We start from the raw sequence: 15,065 nt of genomic DNA on the forward strand, positions 1-15,065 counted from the left end.
GATGGAGAGAAGGAGGGAGGGATGGAAGGAGAGACGGGACGGGTTTCGGAATCCAGGAAAGGGGCAGGGCGACCCCAGCCGGGGGCTGTACGAAACCAGCCGGGGGAGGTCCGAAAAGGTCGGGCTGGGGGCTGGGGGCTGGCCTCCCCCCCCCCCCAGGCTCTGCCCCGGCAGCCGCGCAGATCCGGGGGGCGCTGCCCCAGGGGAGCCACGAGGAGCCGGGCTGGCCCCCTCCAGGTGCTCATTAGCGGCGGTCCGGCCCCCTCATTAATTAACCGTGGTCAAAGCCGCTAATTAGCTGCGGCCGGAGCTGGGGCGGGGAGCGCAGGCGGCCATGGGGGGCACCGGCACGGGATTGGAATTGGAATTTGGATTGGGATTCGGATTGAGATTGGGATTGCGGGATGGGGCGGCGGCGGGGCACGGCCGTGCTGCTCGTCCTGCTCGTCGCCCTGGGTAAGGCTGCGACCCCCGGCGGGTGGTGGGTGCTGCCCTGGCTGGGGTTTGGGTGCTGGGGCCTGGGAGGTGCTGCCCGGGCAGGGTTTGGGGGCTCTGGGCAGGGGCAATGTCCCGTGCTGGTGTGTGGGGTGTGCAGGGGGGGTGCTGGTGGGGGTCCCCTGCCTCTTGTCCGTGTTGTTGTCCTGTGGCTTTTCTCTGGGGGCTCCTCGCTGACTGTGCCCCCCTGTTCCTGTCCTCAGCTAGAGCAGGGCAGGCAGGGAGGGAGGCACCCAGGCTGCCCCCACATCATCCCTCTGAACAACCCCCCCCCCCCGCCCCCAAACAGGCAGGGCTGGGAAACAAGTGAGGGGTGCGTGGTTTGCATGCATCCCGCTCAGAACGGGGAGCTTGCCCTGCCCTGGTGGCCCAGGGCTGCCTGGGTCACCCCAGGAGGGAGGTGGGCACCGTCCCCAAAGGTCTCTGAGCTTGTTCCATCCCCTCGGTGGCTGGCAGGGCACCGGGCGCTTGGCACTGCGTGCACGGATGTCTACCGAGGCTTCTCGGACTGCGTCCTGAAACTAGGGGAGAACATGGCCACGTACGAGGAGGAGGAGAGCATCGAGCCCCAGGGGCTGCACCGGGTCTGTGGGTGAGTACGGCCCCGTGCTGGGACCCCCTGCATGTCCCACCCCGTGGGGACGGTCTCTGGGGGGGTGGGATGGGGCCCCGGACCCTCACGGGCTCCCCACCAGCGCAGAGAGGACAGGGGCTGGGTGATTGGGGACGCACATCCAGCACCCCTCTGTGCTGCTGTGTGCCTGGATCCCTCCGTGCACGCACCCTGCCTCCCTCTGACCCCAAACACAGGGAGAGCTCCCTGCATCCACCCACCTCCAGGCAGAGCCTGCATCCCCAGCCCTTAAAAATAGCTCCAACCCCCAGGACTTGCACCGTGACCCCCTGCGGGTGTGGGGCTGGCAGGACTCGACCCGGACCCCCAAGCGTTTGGATGGAGGCACCAGGACCTGGCTGCGGGAGGCAGGCTGCCTCCAGCTAGGTGCTGCAGCCCCGGGCAGGCTCGCTGCCTCCCTCCCTTCCCAGCCCATCATCTTTCAGGCTGGAATTGCCACCTGCCCCTGGTATTTTGTGTGACTGCAGCGCTGGGAGGATGTTAACTGTAGGAGACCCAGAATAGTAATGAAAGAGGTAAAAGAACTGAGAGCTAACTACCCTCAGTGCTTTCATTTCTAATTATTTGCTCTGGGGATGCGTTCCCCCGACAGAAACCCCGCTGATGGGGAGCTGGCTGTGTCCTGCTCCTTCTTGCCTCCTTCTCCACTGGTCAACCTAGCTTAGGATGAAATGCCTCCCTGGGATGCAGTGGGAGGCAGGGCTGAAACGGGAACTGCTTTTTCTAGGCTGTGATGTGTGTGGCTCCTTGGTATCAGAAAATAGCCGGGTGTGTGGCTCAGCATGTGCTTGGGGGGCTGCCGGAGGCGTGATTGCTCTCTGCTGAAACTCACAGCTCCCGCTCAAATGAAGTGCAAGAGGAGGTTTTCAACAGGCTCTGGGGCACTAAATAGGAAAGAACAGGACCTGGGAATTGGGGCTCGGGATGGGACTTTCCTGGACAAGTCGACTCCTTGTGCTGGTCCTGGTGGGCAGGTGGCGGTGCGTGGCAAGCTGGGCTCGCTGTGGCTGGAGGAAAAAGATGATGTCCAGGAAAATATTTCTGAGTTATGGCCTTTAACCCCTACCCTCCTCAGCTGCCACCTGCCTGCCCATGGAAGGCGCCGTGCTCTCCTCCCTGGGAGCGTGGGTCAGGGATGGAGACGGGGATGAGAGGCGGGGTGGTGCCGGTGGTGTCGGCACCTCGGCTCTGTGTGCGCGGTGCTTCTCTGCCCGACCGCAGCCTGACCAGATGGAGGCTGTGAAGGGTGAAGGACCGGGGACTGCGATCCCCGCTGAAAGCAGCAGCAGGCTGGAGCTGCTTCTCCCAGCCACGTTTTGCCCAAATATTTAAGCCAGGCTAAACCCTCTCCTGGCAGAGCTGCCTGCTGCCGGCCTGGGGCAGTGGCAGCAGCTCGGGAGCGAACGCGAGGGGTTACCTGGGTTGGCACCGGGCTCTCATTATCTCAGGATATTTATTCTGCCACAGTGACTCTGTTTAATGAACTCGATCACAGCTGGCGTTTTGATGTAAGCCTGGTAAGAAAACTAAATAAAGGAAGTGCTCCTGCCTGCCTGGACAAAGGTGTCATCTCCAGCACGGGGTGCTGAGACCGAAACAAGCTGCCCCTTCCCACGCAGGGTCCGTTTGGCTCCCCTCCATCCCAAGGGACCCCACGGCGAGCTGGTGGCCCAGTGGGGGCAGAGCAATTGCTCTCCTCATTGGAAGAAGTCACGGGGGAAGGTTAGCAGCAAGCAGGCTCAGAGCCTTGTCTGTCCCTTGGCAAAAGCCTTGTTTAGGAGGGAAACTGCGACTTCAAACCACGCTGGGTGATCTGTGCCGGGTCAGCAGCGCTGGGGTCTTGACTGCAGGTGCTGCAGGTCCCTGGGGGCTGCAATCGCCCTAGCCAACAAACCTGATTCGGGAGGAGTTGCCAGGCTTGCTTCTCTGGAGGAGAGGAGGGTCCATGGTGTTTGGAGACTTTCAGACTCCAGCTGGTTTGTTTTGTGGGTTTGTGTCTCCAAAGCGGGGACCTCACCTGCGAATCCAGCTGTGCTGGGACGCGGCCGTGCTGCCGTGCACGCTGCAGCCTCCCAGGCTGTTGGTCCCCTCCCTGCCGCATCGCTGCAGTCACAGCAGCCGTTGGGAAGTCAGGAACTGAGCCTAACGCTCCACGAGCCTCAAACACTCAGCAGCCACCCCCCAAAAAAACCCAAACAGAACCCGGGCAGGGGGAGCTGCTTCTGGTCCCTCCCGGAGCAGGGCAGGGAGACGCGGCTCAGCCTGGTGCCTGCTGTCCTTGCCTGTGGGCAGCTGCAGGGCAGGGAACTCATTGGAAACAGCTCAAAAGCAGCTTCTCCACCACCCCCCGGTTTCTTTGTCAAGGGTAAGAGGGAGATCTGGGGAAGGAGAAAGCCCTGAGAGATCTGGATAGAAGCAGCGGGGTCGGTCCTGGAGGCTGCTGGCACCCGCTGCACCTTTTCTAGACCCGTGCCTATTTTGTGTTTCTGTTTCTGAAGCTCCTCAGAAGTCTCTTGCCATTGAATGGCTTCTGTTTGTGCAGGATAATACCGAGATAAATAGAGGTGTCTAATGAGAACACAGTTCCCCAGCCTCTGCTGATATGTTATTTATAAATCCACAAGAGGCTGCAGCAGCTGTTGTTCTCCTCTCCGTGCATGTGTTTTGCCCCGAATCAGCCTGAAGAAAGCCATAAATGCAGTGTGCTGGGCCTTTGACCTCAGTTTCAGATGTTCAGGGTGCTCAGTGCTGAAAGGAAACACGTTGATGAAAAATAATGGATTTTACTGACTTGCAAGGGAAAAAAAAAATAATTTCAGTGATGTTTGGAATTTTAGCCAAGATGCTCTGAGAGACTGCGGAGGGGATGGGTAACGGTGTGGGGAAGGGGAAAGAGCAGTGGAGGGCTGTAGGGCCAGGCTCCTCGCGTGGCTCCTGGCGAGCTGTTCCCACCCCACAGCTGGACAGTTCCTCCAAAAAACTGAGGCTGCAGCTGCTTGCAGGGCCGGCACAGGGCAGCGAGGCTCTGCCTGGCTCCTTGGCCTCCCCACACGCAGGGACTGACGGTGCTGTCTCCGGGCTGCAGGTACTGGGATGAATTTCACATCTGTGCCCTGACGGTGCTCTGGGAGTGCCAGAAGGAAGCAGCGGCTGTCTGGGAGATGCTGAGGAGGGAGGCCCAAAAGGTCAAGTTTCGAGGCAGCTTGTTTGACCTCTGCAGCCCCAGCACGGCCCAGAGCTCTGCCTGGACCCAGGTTCCCAAAGTTTCTGTCCTCGGCATCCCCCTCATCGTCACTTGGCTGAACTCAGGACCCGCAGCTCTGTAAGTACCGCAACAGAGGTGGGGGCAGCGCGTCGTGGCACCTTTCTGATCACTTTCTTCTCCAAACCGTTGAGGATTGCGGTGTGTGGTGCTCAGTGAACACTCAGCGCTGTCCCGTATCTGAGACATGGAGGAGCCCGGCAGCATCTTGTGGGTTTTGTTGTTCCTCTGTAATTTGGGATAATGCTTGTCCCCTTTTGCCTCAAGGCGCAGGCGTGGCTCTGGCTGCCTGCAGAATTTGTGGACTGTACACGTGGGATGGAGGACTTGGGGAAAAATGGGAAATTGCCTGTGAACACTGAAATTCTCTGGTTGTGAACACTGAATTCTTTTTGCACTCTTCTATGGTTATTGAATGGAAACCTGTTAGTGTAGCTGCCTGTTTCCACCAGATCGACTCCTCAGATTTTTGACTTAGGCACTGAAAATTAGACGGGAATTTTCACACTGGTATTTGTGAGGTGCTGGGGATGGTGTACGTCCTGCCAAAAGCATAGAGGAACTGGCCGTCTGTCTTTGAGGACACTTTGAAAACCCACTAAAGGATAATCACAGGTGCATGACTTCTTCACTAGCACACATCTGGACTCCTGAGTAACTCCTGTGTTATGTGTAAATCCCTTTTCTAAGGAAACGGAAAGGCAAAAATACTTGTGAGGAAAAGGGGTGCCAAGCTACCTTTAAAAAAAAAATAAAATTGTTTATGGCAACTCTTTTGCTTTACAGCTTTTCCCAATGGTACCCGTAAGCAGCTCTGTGGGTAACTGTGTAATTCCAGAGAATTAAATTTTGTTGTAGAGGCTGAGGCTATTTGTCCTGCGTCTTGTTTGAAAGCAGTCTCTTCTAGCTTCCTTTGCGGCTTTGGTACAAGCATCAAAAGTATTTTCTATAGAGGGGTGCTTGCGTGGGACTCCTGGGTGTGCTATAAAAACTCAGATACTGGGCAGTGTGAGGCAGCTGTGCTTTAAGGATGCTGATGAAGCTCTGTGCCCTGCCTTACTGCACAGGGCCATGGGAGCTGGAGACACAGCATGGGCCCGTTACCTGCTCCTGGGAAGGTCTGGGGCCAGCCCCTCGCTAAGAAGAGCACCGTGAGCCTTGCTGGGTCTTCCTGCTGCTCCAGTGTGCTCCCCATGTGGTGCTGCTGCTCCTGGATGGGGAAAGAGCTGGCTTCATCATGCCCTAAATTAGGGCTCAACAGCTGGATGTGGCTGTGAACTGCATGTTCTAATTAAGGGACCCAGCTGTCTTTCATCAGATCTGAATTGTCCGTGTTTAACTAACAGGGTATTTCAGTCTGACTTCCCTAAGTACATCACTTTGGCTGTTTGCACAGACTGGCCACTTATCAAGGCACTTGTGGTGTTCTCAGTAAGGGAACAGTGGTTCAGGGCTCTTTAATCACATTCCTCTCCTGGCACTCCTGTGTTCTCTTACCTGCTCTATCACCTATCCTTCAGCTCCAGGAGGGAAGGAATGGATGGAGGAACATTCCCAGATGTAAGCTGGTGAGGAGCAGCTGGTGTTCAGACAGCACTTCAGTGCAAGGTTAAACAGGCTTTCTGCAGCCACCACTTAGGTACTGAGCATCGCTGGCACAAAGCCTGATGATACGTGGGGGAGAAAGGCTAAACCAGAGCACTGCAGAGCCTGGACTGAACCACTTCGCTGTCTTGGTTTCCTTTCTATTCTGCTCCAACAGTGTATGTTGCTTGATCCAGTCTCCCCTTCCCCCATTACCTTTTTTCCAGCCTGTTGTTTGCAGCAGGGGAAAGCTGAGGAGGTGAGTATTGCATGCAGCCAAGGCTGGAGTCTTTTGAATCCAGAAACTGCACCTGATTCATCTTTAGGGTAGGTGTTTAATGCCTTTAGGGAAACAAATAAGCCCCTCATAATTACCCTTCCTTAACTTCTCTTTGAATTTGGCATCTTCTCTTAAAATTTTGTACTTTTAAATGGCTTTGGAGGGGGAAAAAATGTAGAAGTTGCAGCAGAGATCTCCAAGAACCCAGAGACCTTTTTGCAAACCTTGGGTGCAGATAGCTAGCTGATACTACCACTGTCTCTAAGAAGAGCAGGTGTTGGGGAAAATCTTCCCTGAAAGCAAATCCAACTCCATTGCACACAAAAAAAAGAAAATTCATTAAGAAACAAAGACCATCTGCCACCATTCAGGTATGGAGCAGCAGAATTTTTTAAAGCCAAAGGTGCTGCGGAGACCCGACAATGCACACAACTGATAATTAGGTTTCACAATATGGGAGTGATGAATTTCAGAGGTTTTCTCCTCAACTAGTATTTATTTTTTTGCAGAACTTCCCCTATGACTAGGACAGCTACGGTAGATTTCCTTTATAAAATAAAAAGCACTGTACAGATTGATCCCTCAAAGGGAGCCTGCTTAAAGAAAGCACCGCTAATCCTACAGCATGCTTCATGCTAGTGCAGCGTGCTGGATGTCCCACAGCCTTGGTGTTGGATCCAGGTTTGGTAAGTCGTCTTGTGTCCTTGCTCTACCCAAGTGTCCCCAGATACAAAGCTGCACTGAAACTTCGGATCCCCCTGCAAGGAACTCTGTGAAAAGCAGTCGAAGTCTTATGCATACAGAAAGTAAGGAGGTAAGTGTTCCTTGGTCTAAAGTCTTCATCCCTGTTCCTCCAGGGGAACAAAGCTAGCACCTCTTTAACGCGGTCTCACAGCAACCCTGGGATCTGCTGTCTGTTCTCCTTTAAGAAATGGGACTAATGTGACTTCATAGAATCATAGAATCATAGAATATCCTGAGTTGGAAGGGACCCTTAAGGATCATCAAGTCCAACTCTTGATACCGCACAGGTCTACCCAAAAGTTCAGACCATGTGACTAAGTGCACAGTCCAATCTCTTCTTAAATTCAGACAGGCTCGGTGCAGTGACCACTTCCCTGGGGAGCCTGTAAGACTTCTCTCCTCTCCTTTACGTGTGCTTACTTGTATTCATCCACCCAGTCCTCTGTTCCACAGTTGCCTGGAGATCATCCCTAAGGAACACAGGAACACTGGGATTTGGTGTGGTATTCAGCCTTGAATTAAACCTGCAAACCTTCCCTGCGCAGGGCTGGGACATTCCTTCTCAATACTAACAACAAAAAGCAGGAGAGGACAAAATGACCCTGAAAGAGTCTTAAAATACAACTGATGATAGTGAGCCAGCGTTCGGCAGCCCCAAGGCAGAGCATGCTCTGTGCTGTGTGCCGTGATCGTTCACATGGATCTCGTTTCTGAAGGAGATACTGGCACCTACTGGAAGACCAAGCACCAGTTTATTTATGTCTGGGCTGAATGTGACTGGAAGGAAGGCAAGTATCCTCACATGGGAGAAACCAGCAGGTTTTAAGGAGGGACAAAGTGTCTTGCTGAGTTCACAGCAGAGTTAGAGGGGGAGCAGTAGGAAATGACCTCGGGGTGACCGTCCAGAAAGTTTTGGCTCTTGCACAGAAAAACTTGTGTAAACTTTTTCCTCTGAAAAACTGCTGCTGTACTCATGATGGGACTAAAACTGGGCTTAAAGGGGGTTTGGTTAGCAATAGGTACTGGTGAAATCTCAGACTACAAAAAGTTCTGTCTAAACACATACAGCCATCAATCCTTCCTTCTCTGCAGCAACCCCCCAAAATACTTTATGTCAGAATTTCACCCTGCCTGAATCCATAGTACCTGGATAGTAGAGCACAAATTGAAATAGTTTCTCACCAGTAATAAAAGTCAAAAGAGCAACTTCAAAGAGTTTATCAACCTCAAATCATCCCATCAACTCTCAACAAACTAAATTAGCAAATAACTTACACAAATTGGCATTTACAAACATCGACATACAAAGGAAGGTTACTGCAGCAAGATGCTGCACAGGAGAACAATCTTTCTTTAGGACTTGCTTTGCCCTCTTCTGGGATCTCACAAACAAAACACCCCTTAGCAGACAGGATGCAGGTCTGCCCTTTAGCTGTAAGGTTTTTGTTTGTGGTGGCCCAACAGGTGAGGTTTTTTGAAGCATCTCTAACTGACGGTGCATCCTATCACTTTGAGAACCAAGTAGCAGTTTCTTACTTGAATAAATAGTACACCGATCAGGCTAGCTCTGCTGCTAGATTTTTGAAGCCTGACAGGAAGACCCAGGCAACTGGGAATGGTAGTGTGGCTCTAGAAACTTTTGCAGATTTCCCCTAAAACAGCTCCAGCCCAGGACTAAGCATGTGGAGGTCCTGGGCTGCTGATGTGCTTCCTGAAGCGAGCGTTATGCTGCCTGATTTCCCAAGACACTTCTGTTGCCACAATACAGACATTCATGGTATTTCTTGAAGTGCTTAGCTTCCCAGTAACACACTCACAGCAACATAATACTTTTATTATTACAAAAGATTTCTTCAGCAAACTGCTGTCTGACATCTCTATGTATTAAACATGGAAACAGCAAACAAACCCATCTAAGATTATAGGTTATTTAGGGTCTCAGCTGGTGATTCACATTAAAGTACAGTTATGTTCTTTTTCCCCCGCCCATTCACTTCCTTGACTTCTTTCCAACCAAAGCACATGTGAATTACAACCTGGTAGCAGCAGCTCCTGGCCCCACTGCTCACTGTGCCAGCTCCTGCTAGATGAGCTGACCACTGCAATACCCATACAGGGACCTCTCACATTTGCTTAATTCCAGGTGCTCCTCAGGCATGAAGATTTGCTACTTGGTTTTTAACAGTCTCATGAATGAAGAGCTTAAGAGCACACTTGCCATACAGTCATTAATGCTTTGTGTTAATAAAATAAACATCTGCTCCTCCCCGTTGTCTGATGATGACAGAGGAGATGCTCACACTCACGCAGTCACCAAGATCTTAAAAAAAAAAAAAAGTCTAAACAGACCTGCTGTGCTTCTTCAGTGATGACTTTCAGGCATTAGATGTACTTGTGCTGGAAACAATGATGCAATGCAGCATGTTGTTGCCAGAGCAAGTTTATACGTTGGATTTGGGAGCAGAATTCAGTGGGATTTCTCTGAGTTCTATCCTCATGCAGAGGTATTCCCCAATTGCAGCCATGAGCGCTGTGCAGACGATGTGCACCAGCCACCACGTCAGAGTTGAGGGAAAGTGCGAGTTATAAATCCAGCAGCCCAGAAGATGGAAGAAGTGAACTGTGACAGTGAAATCCAGGCACTGCTTTCCTCTTCGGATGAAGTACAGCAACCCCAGAGCACTGCAAAGTAAAGACAGAGATGAATAAACACACTGCACTGTGCCTGTGGAAAAGGGGATATGGCAAGATCTATTAGGAATTGTTGGTGCTAGTTATCAAGATGTTTTAGGACTTCTTAACTGTTTTAAGGATAGGTCGTTCCTCACCTTGCTCACAGAAGCTGTAGCAAGATTTAAATGGCTTACAGCATTTTAATTATATGATGGCACGCAAATGAGTTTTTAGCTTAAAAATTCCTGCCTGGCTCTCTGCACTATCTCCCCCAGTAATCTCTGCCTAGTGGCAGGCACAAAGTACAGTACAGTTTACAGATCAGTTTTTGCTGAGACTCATTAATTCTACTGTTCAGTAAAATCTCTCACGGGAGCAAGACTCATTTTTGGACTGGGAAACTGAGGCAGTAAAGAGAAATGACTTATCCGGGATCAGGGTAAGTCACCTTCAGAGCCAGCGGTTCCCAGCTGGCCTCCCCTCCAGACCAGAGGGACAGGGAATAACCTGACCTCAACAGACGTGCTCGACCAGGCACTGGGCTTCCAGGAGGTGTTGCGAGAGAGGCAGTGGTCACGCTGAATTCTCACAAAGTTCAGTGTTATGAAAGAGTAAGCACAAGACACCGGAACCGTTGGCATAACAGGAGTGCTACGTGTTCTAGCTATTTGCTGACTTACCAGGTGAGTGCATTGAGGACGAAAGCCATCATGGAGAGCCTCCCAGGTGGGGTTGAGAAGCCTAAAATCTGCACAGCGTTATTAGTAAGAAACCACAGCACACACCACAGCCAACCTCACCCCACAGCCAGCCACACAGGCACTGCCCTGCGCCCGCTACGCTCCGTAAGAAGGGCCGGGGCGGTGACAGCAGCCCTCCCACCAGCCCTGCCGGGGGTGCCCCCACAAAATCACACCTCTGCCTCACCCCGGGGCGCTGCCAGCCGTGGGGGCGCGTACCCCAACGCCGGGGTACGACACAACACAGGGGGTGCGCTGTACCCCAACACTGGGCTATAGCACACTGTGCGGGGGGCTGCCCGCTCTGGGGGTACCCCGCAGGGACCTGATGCCGCCCAGAGCCCCGGCCGCCTCCGGATTCACTCTGGGGGCTCCTACGAAGCACCCCCAGGCCCGGGACCCCCACACGGAGCTCGGTTTCCCCAGGGGGGCAGCCCCTGCCCGGCCCCGGCCCGTCTCCACGCCGCCCCTCCTCACCTCGTCGCTGAAGACCTGGTGCAGGGAGGGCCGGGTGCTGCCGAGGGCGCCGAGGAGGGCGAGCCAGAGGCCGAGCGAGCTGTAGTAGCCGGCCTGCAGCAGCACCATCTGCGCCACGATCAGCGCCGGGTCCCACACGTAGCTGCGGAACTGCGCCGCCATCTCACGGCGGATGGGGCCGCGGGGCGGCGGGGGGCAGCGCCCCGCAGCGGCCGGGAGGACCCGGCGATGGGGCCCGGGGCGCCTTGCGAGCCGGCCGCTCCGTGGGCTTCTCCTTCTCCAGCCTTGTGGTGGCTCCTTTGCCCTGTGGGCCCTGGTCAAGCGGCGTTAAGGCGTGGAAGGAGCGCTGCCCGGCGGCGTTCATTTCCATCTCCCTCCCACCGCCCGTGGGGTCCCAGCCCGCTGCCCGCCCGTCCCTGCTTTAGCATTTGGCCCTAGAGCACCAGGTGTGTGCTCGGGCAACACCTCTGTGTCTCAAGGCTGCTCATGTGTAGGGCTCGGCTTGTTTTTTGGGAGGGTCTCTACTGTTACACAGTGTTTTCTTCTTTGTATGCCTCACACAAGGGGCAGGTGCCGGAGTCCCTCCTGCCCTGCTGTGCCCGCTCTGTGACCCGCTTCTGGCTGCCGAAGCTCATTTTTGGGGCCTGAACGAGCTTCCCTGCCCACATGGCTCCTGGCACGAGAGCCATCGCTGCCTGCACACCCGTGTCGCCAAGGCTGCGGGACAGCGGAGCCATCCAGAGGTAAGATTTCAGTGTAGGAGGGCGAGGGGCGGCCACAGAGCTCTCAGTGGCTGCAAAAGAGAGGAGGAAGCTGAAGGAGGAAGGCAGTTTCATGGGAGGCGGTGGGTGAGCATCAGTCGTGGGCGTGGAATATTTCTGGCTATGGGAACTCAGATTACGATCTCTGGTATTCTCTCGTGACGTTTTTTCCACTTCCCAGTAAGGGAAGTTCCACATGCTGCTTTGCTGCGTGTTTCTCCTTGTTCTGTGGATGTCACTGCGCCGATGCACGTTTGACATGTTTCCCTCCCTGTTCCCGGACCTGTTGCTCCTAGGAAGGATTATGCAAGGCTGCACGCTGCGGATGTGGGCCCTGACTGCTGAGTTTTCACATGGGCCTTCAGAGAATTTGTCTCTGCTGAAACTTACCAACTTTAGTGAGTGTAAAAGTGAGCATGGGAAAATCCCGGGCCCTATCAAAGCTGCCTGCTGGCAGCACATTGCCGAGCATGAATTGTGAGGCTCAACACATCCTCTGGTAGTTCTTGGTAGAAATCGGTTTCCTTTCCTGAAGTCTGCTGCGCTTGCCTCTCTGAGATGTGCAAGCCATCACATACATACTAACTTTCACTTCCCTGGTTCCTTTTTAAGCTTTGTAGGACTAAATTTCCTTTGCCAGCAAAAATTCTGGTTGTTTCGTCAGAGCTGACTAAAACTCCACGCTTGTGTAACAGAAGTCGTGGCAGGGCTGTTGGTGTAATTGCTGGGTATCTTTCCACAGCCTCAGTCATCAGCAACAATATTTCTGCTTTATCCGATAGCCCCTGGGATCACACGGTACGAGATAGTGTTTTGGGAGGTACCTGCTTGAATTCCTTCCAGATTTGAGTGTCCTCCCTGCTTGGTTGCTGCCCCATAATTGAAGCTGTCAGTGTGGCAGCAGTCACGTCAGACACGCAAGTTCGGATCCCTCCTGCGCTGCAGGGGGAACAGTCGCATGCAGAGGCAGCGAGGTGCCGCGGCACGAAGCTCCGCGCTCAGTCCTGGGGGTCAGCTGCAGCCCATCTCGCGAGATCCTGGCTGGCATGGTGACGGCACACGGTGTGGTTGGGTTTGTTCGTCTCCCGAGTCCAGCTCTTCCTCCTCCCCAAGCTGCCCCCGCTTACAGGGCCGTGTCCTCCTCCTGAAAGAGAAGATCTCACCAAGGGGAGCCTCGCTTCGCACCTCTTCTCTGCGGGAAGGGTTAAAGTGGACCTGGAAAGGAAAAGTTTGGGGGAAATAAGTGCATTTTCAGTTTTCATTTTCTTCTTCTTAGATGAAACGAAAGTCGCACACAGCTGTGGAGGAAAGATGTGTTAAGGGGGAAAGGGATGTCGAAGCACAGAGGTTATGCTTTCTAGCTTACCACAGTACATGTTGCTTGCCTGGCGTCTGATTAGAATGTCCTTTTCTAAGCAGCTGACTGTTTTGTGCGTGACACCTGCGTGTCATGAAGAGCAGCAGGTGGAAGAAGAAATGGCGATATGCCCAGGACACAGCAGATGCCCTGAGAATGTACCCGGATCACATGTAACTTCTCTATCAGGGGGATGGAATAAGAATGCCCTATTTAGCCAGGGATTCTTTCCATAAGAAACGGCTGTATAGGACAGTATTGTTTTGCCTCCTCAGGAATCATGTCCTAAAACAGGAAGTTACTTGTTTAGATCATCTACATTTTACTAACTGACGTACAAAGGGCAGTGCTGCTATCTGAACTGATCTTTGCTGGGGTTCATTTACCCCTTGGAAGGTAGGATGTTTTTTAAACTCTACCTAAGGTTTCTCAGTGCTTGAGAAAAATATCTTTTCCTGCCCAGTGCAGTAGCATTTGTGATCTAGAATTGTCTAAGATGGCTCAGCATATGGCCTCAGGATTATCTAGGTGTTTCTTCGTATGTCGTATAAAAATGCAATTCCCCTCTCTCCAAATGTAGTTGGACACTGCATTCTACTTCCAGTGTGTTTGTGTCATGTATTGGGAACTGGCAGGCATTTATGTTTATTTTCAGTGTAAGAGTTAGTTAACTGCTCACTAAGGAACACGGGGTTAGGAACAATTGTGGCTCGCCTATGTTATTTCTCTGCCAACTAATTTTAAATGGAGAAGGGAACCGATACACCTTGAATGTGAGCATTCACTGCCTGGAACAAATATGAGGCTTGGCGTGTGTTTTTTTTTTTTTTTTTTTTTTTTTTTCCTTCTGCTTCCCTCACTTTTAGTGAGGCTTCAGGAGAGTACAGTTCAGTCAAGCATTTTTCTGTCTGGGTCCATTTGTCCTGTCACTCTCAGTGAATGTCATATACCCACGATTTTTCTGCATTGTTCCAGAGAGAGGAGAACGGCAGTGTTTTAAGAAGAGACATTTGAAGGGCAAAATGAAACAGGCTACTTTATGTCATGGTTTTAAAGAACCGTGTTACGATTTTTGTGGCTGCATTTCCTCTCATATGATTGTTTTTGAGACACTGAACGTTTTGTGTGTGTGGTAGGGAGGTAGAACTACAGAATGAACTTTGAAAATGTCATCGGTAGAGTTATATAAATTTGTTCTCGAGGTTGGAAAATACATTAGGGTCTAGTTTAATTTTCTCTCCTGTTTTCCAGAAGCCCAAGATTTCTTTCAGGTTATTTGCAGGATTGTGCACGCAGATGTGACTGTGACGGACGATGGCGTGGTCCCAGGGCCAGGGAGGCAGGCTGGCTCCTGTCCCCTCTGTCAGAGCAGGAATGCCCACCGTGATCAGAACTTCCCTACGAGGGAAAATGGGGTCTGGTGCCACGCAGAGGGATTTTGTAGTGGACGGATGTGTGTTGAGGGGTATAAAAGCCAGGAGGTGTATTGTGCTTGTTGCAAGAGGAAGTTAACAGGAAAGTCAGCATTGTTCGTAGCCACAGTACAGGCAGCTGTCTTCGAAAGCACTTTTGTGGTTGCTGCTTTACCTGGAAAGAGGTGTGGAGGGATCACAGCACACAAACACGGGCCTCATGCAGCGGGTTAGGTAGGAGTACACGGCTTCTGCCCACCTTGTGCTGCTGAGGCCGTCCCTGCCTGACAGATGCTGTCGTAGCAGGGGCCAGCCTTTGCACATTCACCCCATCCTATGTGCCTGTTCCTTCCTGCCTTCTGCTGCCCACCTCTGTGGGGTGTCCAGAGCTGGAGGCTGACGAGAGCTGGGCTCCCCGCCGCGCCAGGAGTGGCTCTTTGATCAGCTACTCTGCGTGATGAAACAAGGGTAATAAGGAAGGGGAGTAATCCAGCCCCCAGCGCAGAGCCCTCCCTGACGTCCTCAACGGCCTTGGGTGCTGAGGTGAACTAGAGGTTTACTGATAAATCGCTGTCCTGAGCACAGGGGGGCAGTTACTACAGGAAACTCCATCCCCGCCTCCAGGTCGGTTCCTGCCCCTACCTGG

General features: G+C 52.9%; 2 protein-coding genes across 6 annotated transcripts; one reads left to right on the forward strand and one right to left on the reverse strand.

Moving 5' to 3' along the window:
• Positions 1-257: 257 nt before the first annotated feature.
• On the forward strand, positions 258-9,365 carry LOC310882653 (neuritin-like). Of its 5 annotated transcripts, XR_014573061.1 has the most exons (5): positions 258-456; positions 952-1,087; positions 4,215-4,451; positions 6,765-7,069; positions 7,453-9,365. XR_014573061.1 is itself a non-coding variant. In XM_083801677.1 (4 exons), the coding sequence occupies exons 1-4, from the start codon at positions 405-407 to the stop codon at positions 6,892-6,894; spliced, it is 555 nt and encodes a 184-aa protein (XP_083657803.1). In that variant the 5' UTR covers positions 258-404; the 3' UTR covers positions 6,895-9,365. The 5 variants fall into 5 exon arrangements, 4 of the variants coding, with proteins under 4 accessions (XP_083657803.1, XP_083657804.1, XP_083657805.1 ...); XM_083801677.1 differs by having other exon boundaries at positions 6,765-9,365; XM_083801678.1 differs by lacking the exons at positions 6,765-7,069; positions 7,453-9,365 and adding an exon at positions 5,459-5,897 and having other exon boundaries at positions 259-456.
• SYS1 (SYS1 golgi trafficking protein) lies at positions 8,816-11,103 on the reverse strand. The gene is made up of 3 exons (XM_083801682.1): positions 10,890-11,103; positions 10,353-10,420; positions 8,816-9,681 (listed from the first exon to the last, which is right to left on the reverse strand). Exons 1-3 carry the CDS (start codon positions 11,049-11,051, stop codon positions 9,441-9,443), a joined length of 471 nt encoding a protein of 156 aa, XP_083657808.1. The 5' UTR covers positions 11,052-11,103; the 3' UTR covers positions 8,816-9,440.
• Between the last annotated feature and the right edge of the window lie 3,962 nt (positions 11,104-15,065).

The sequence above is a fragment of the Anser anser genome, assembly GCF_964211835.1.
Source record: "Anser anser genome assembly, chromosome: 16".
NCBI classification, from domain to species: Eukaryota; Metazoa; Chordata; class Aves; order Anseriformes; family Anatidae; genus Anser; species Anser anser.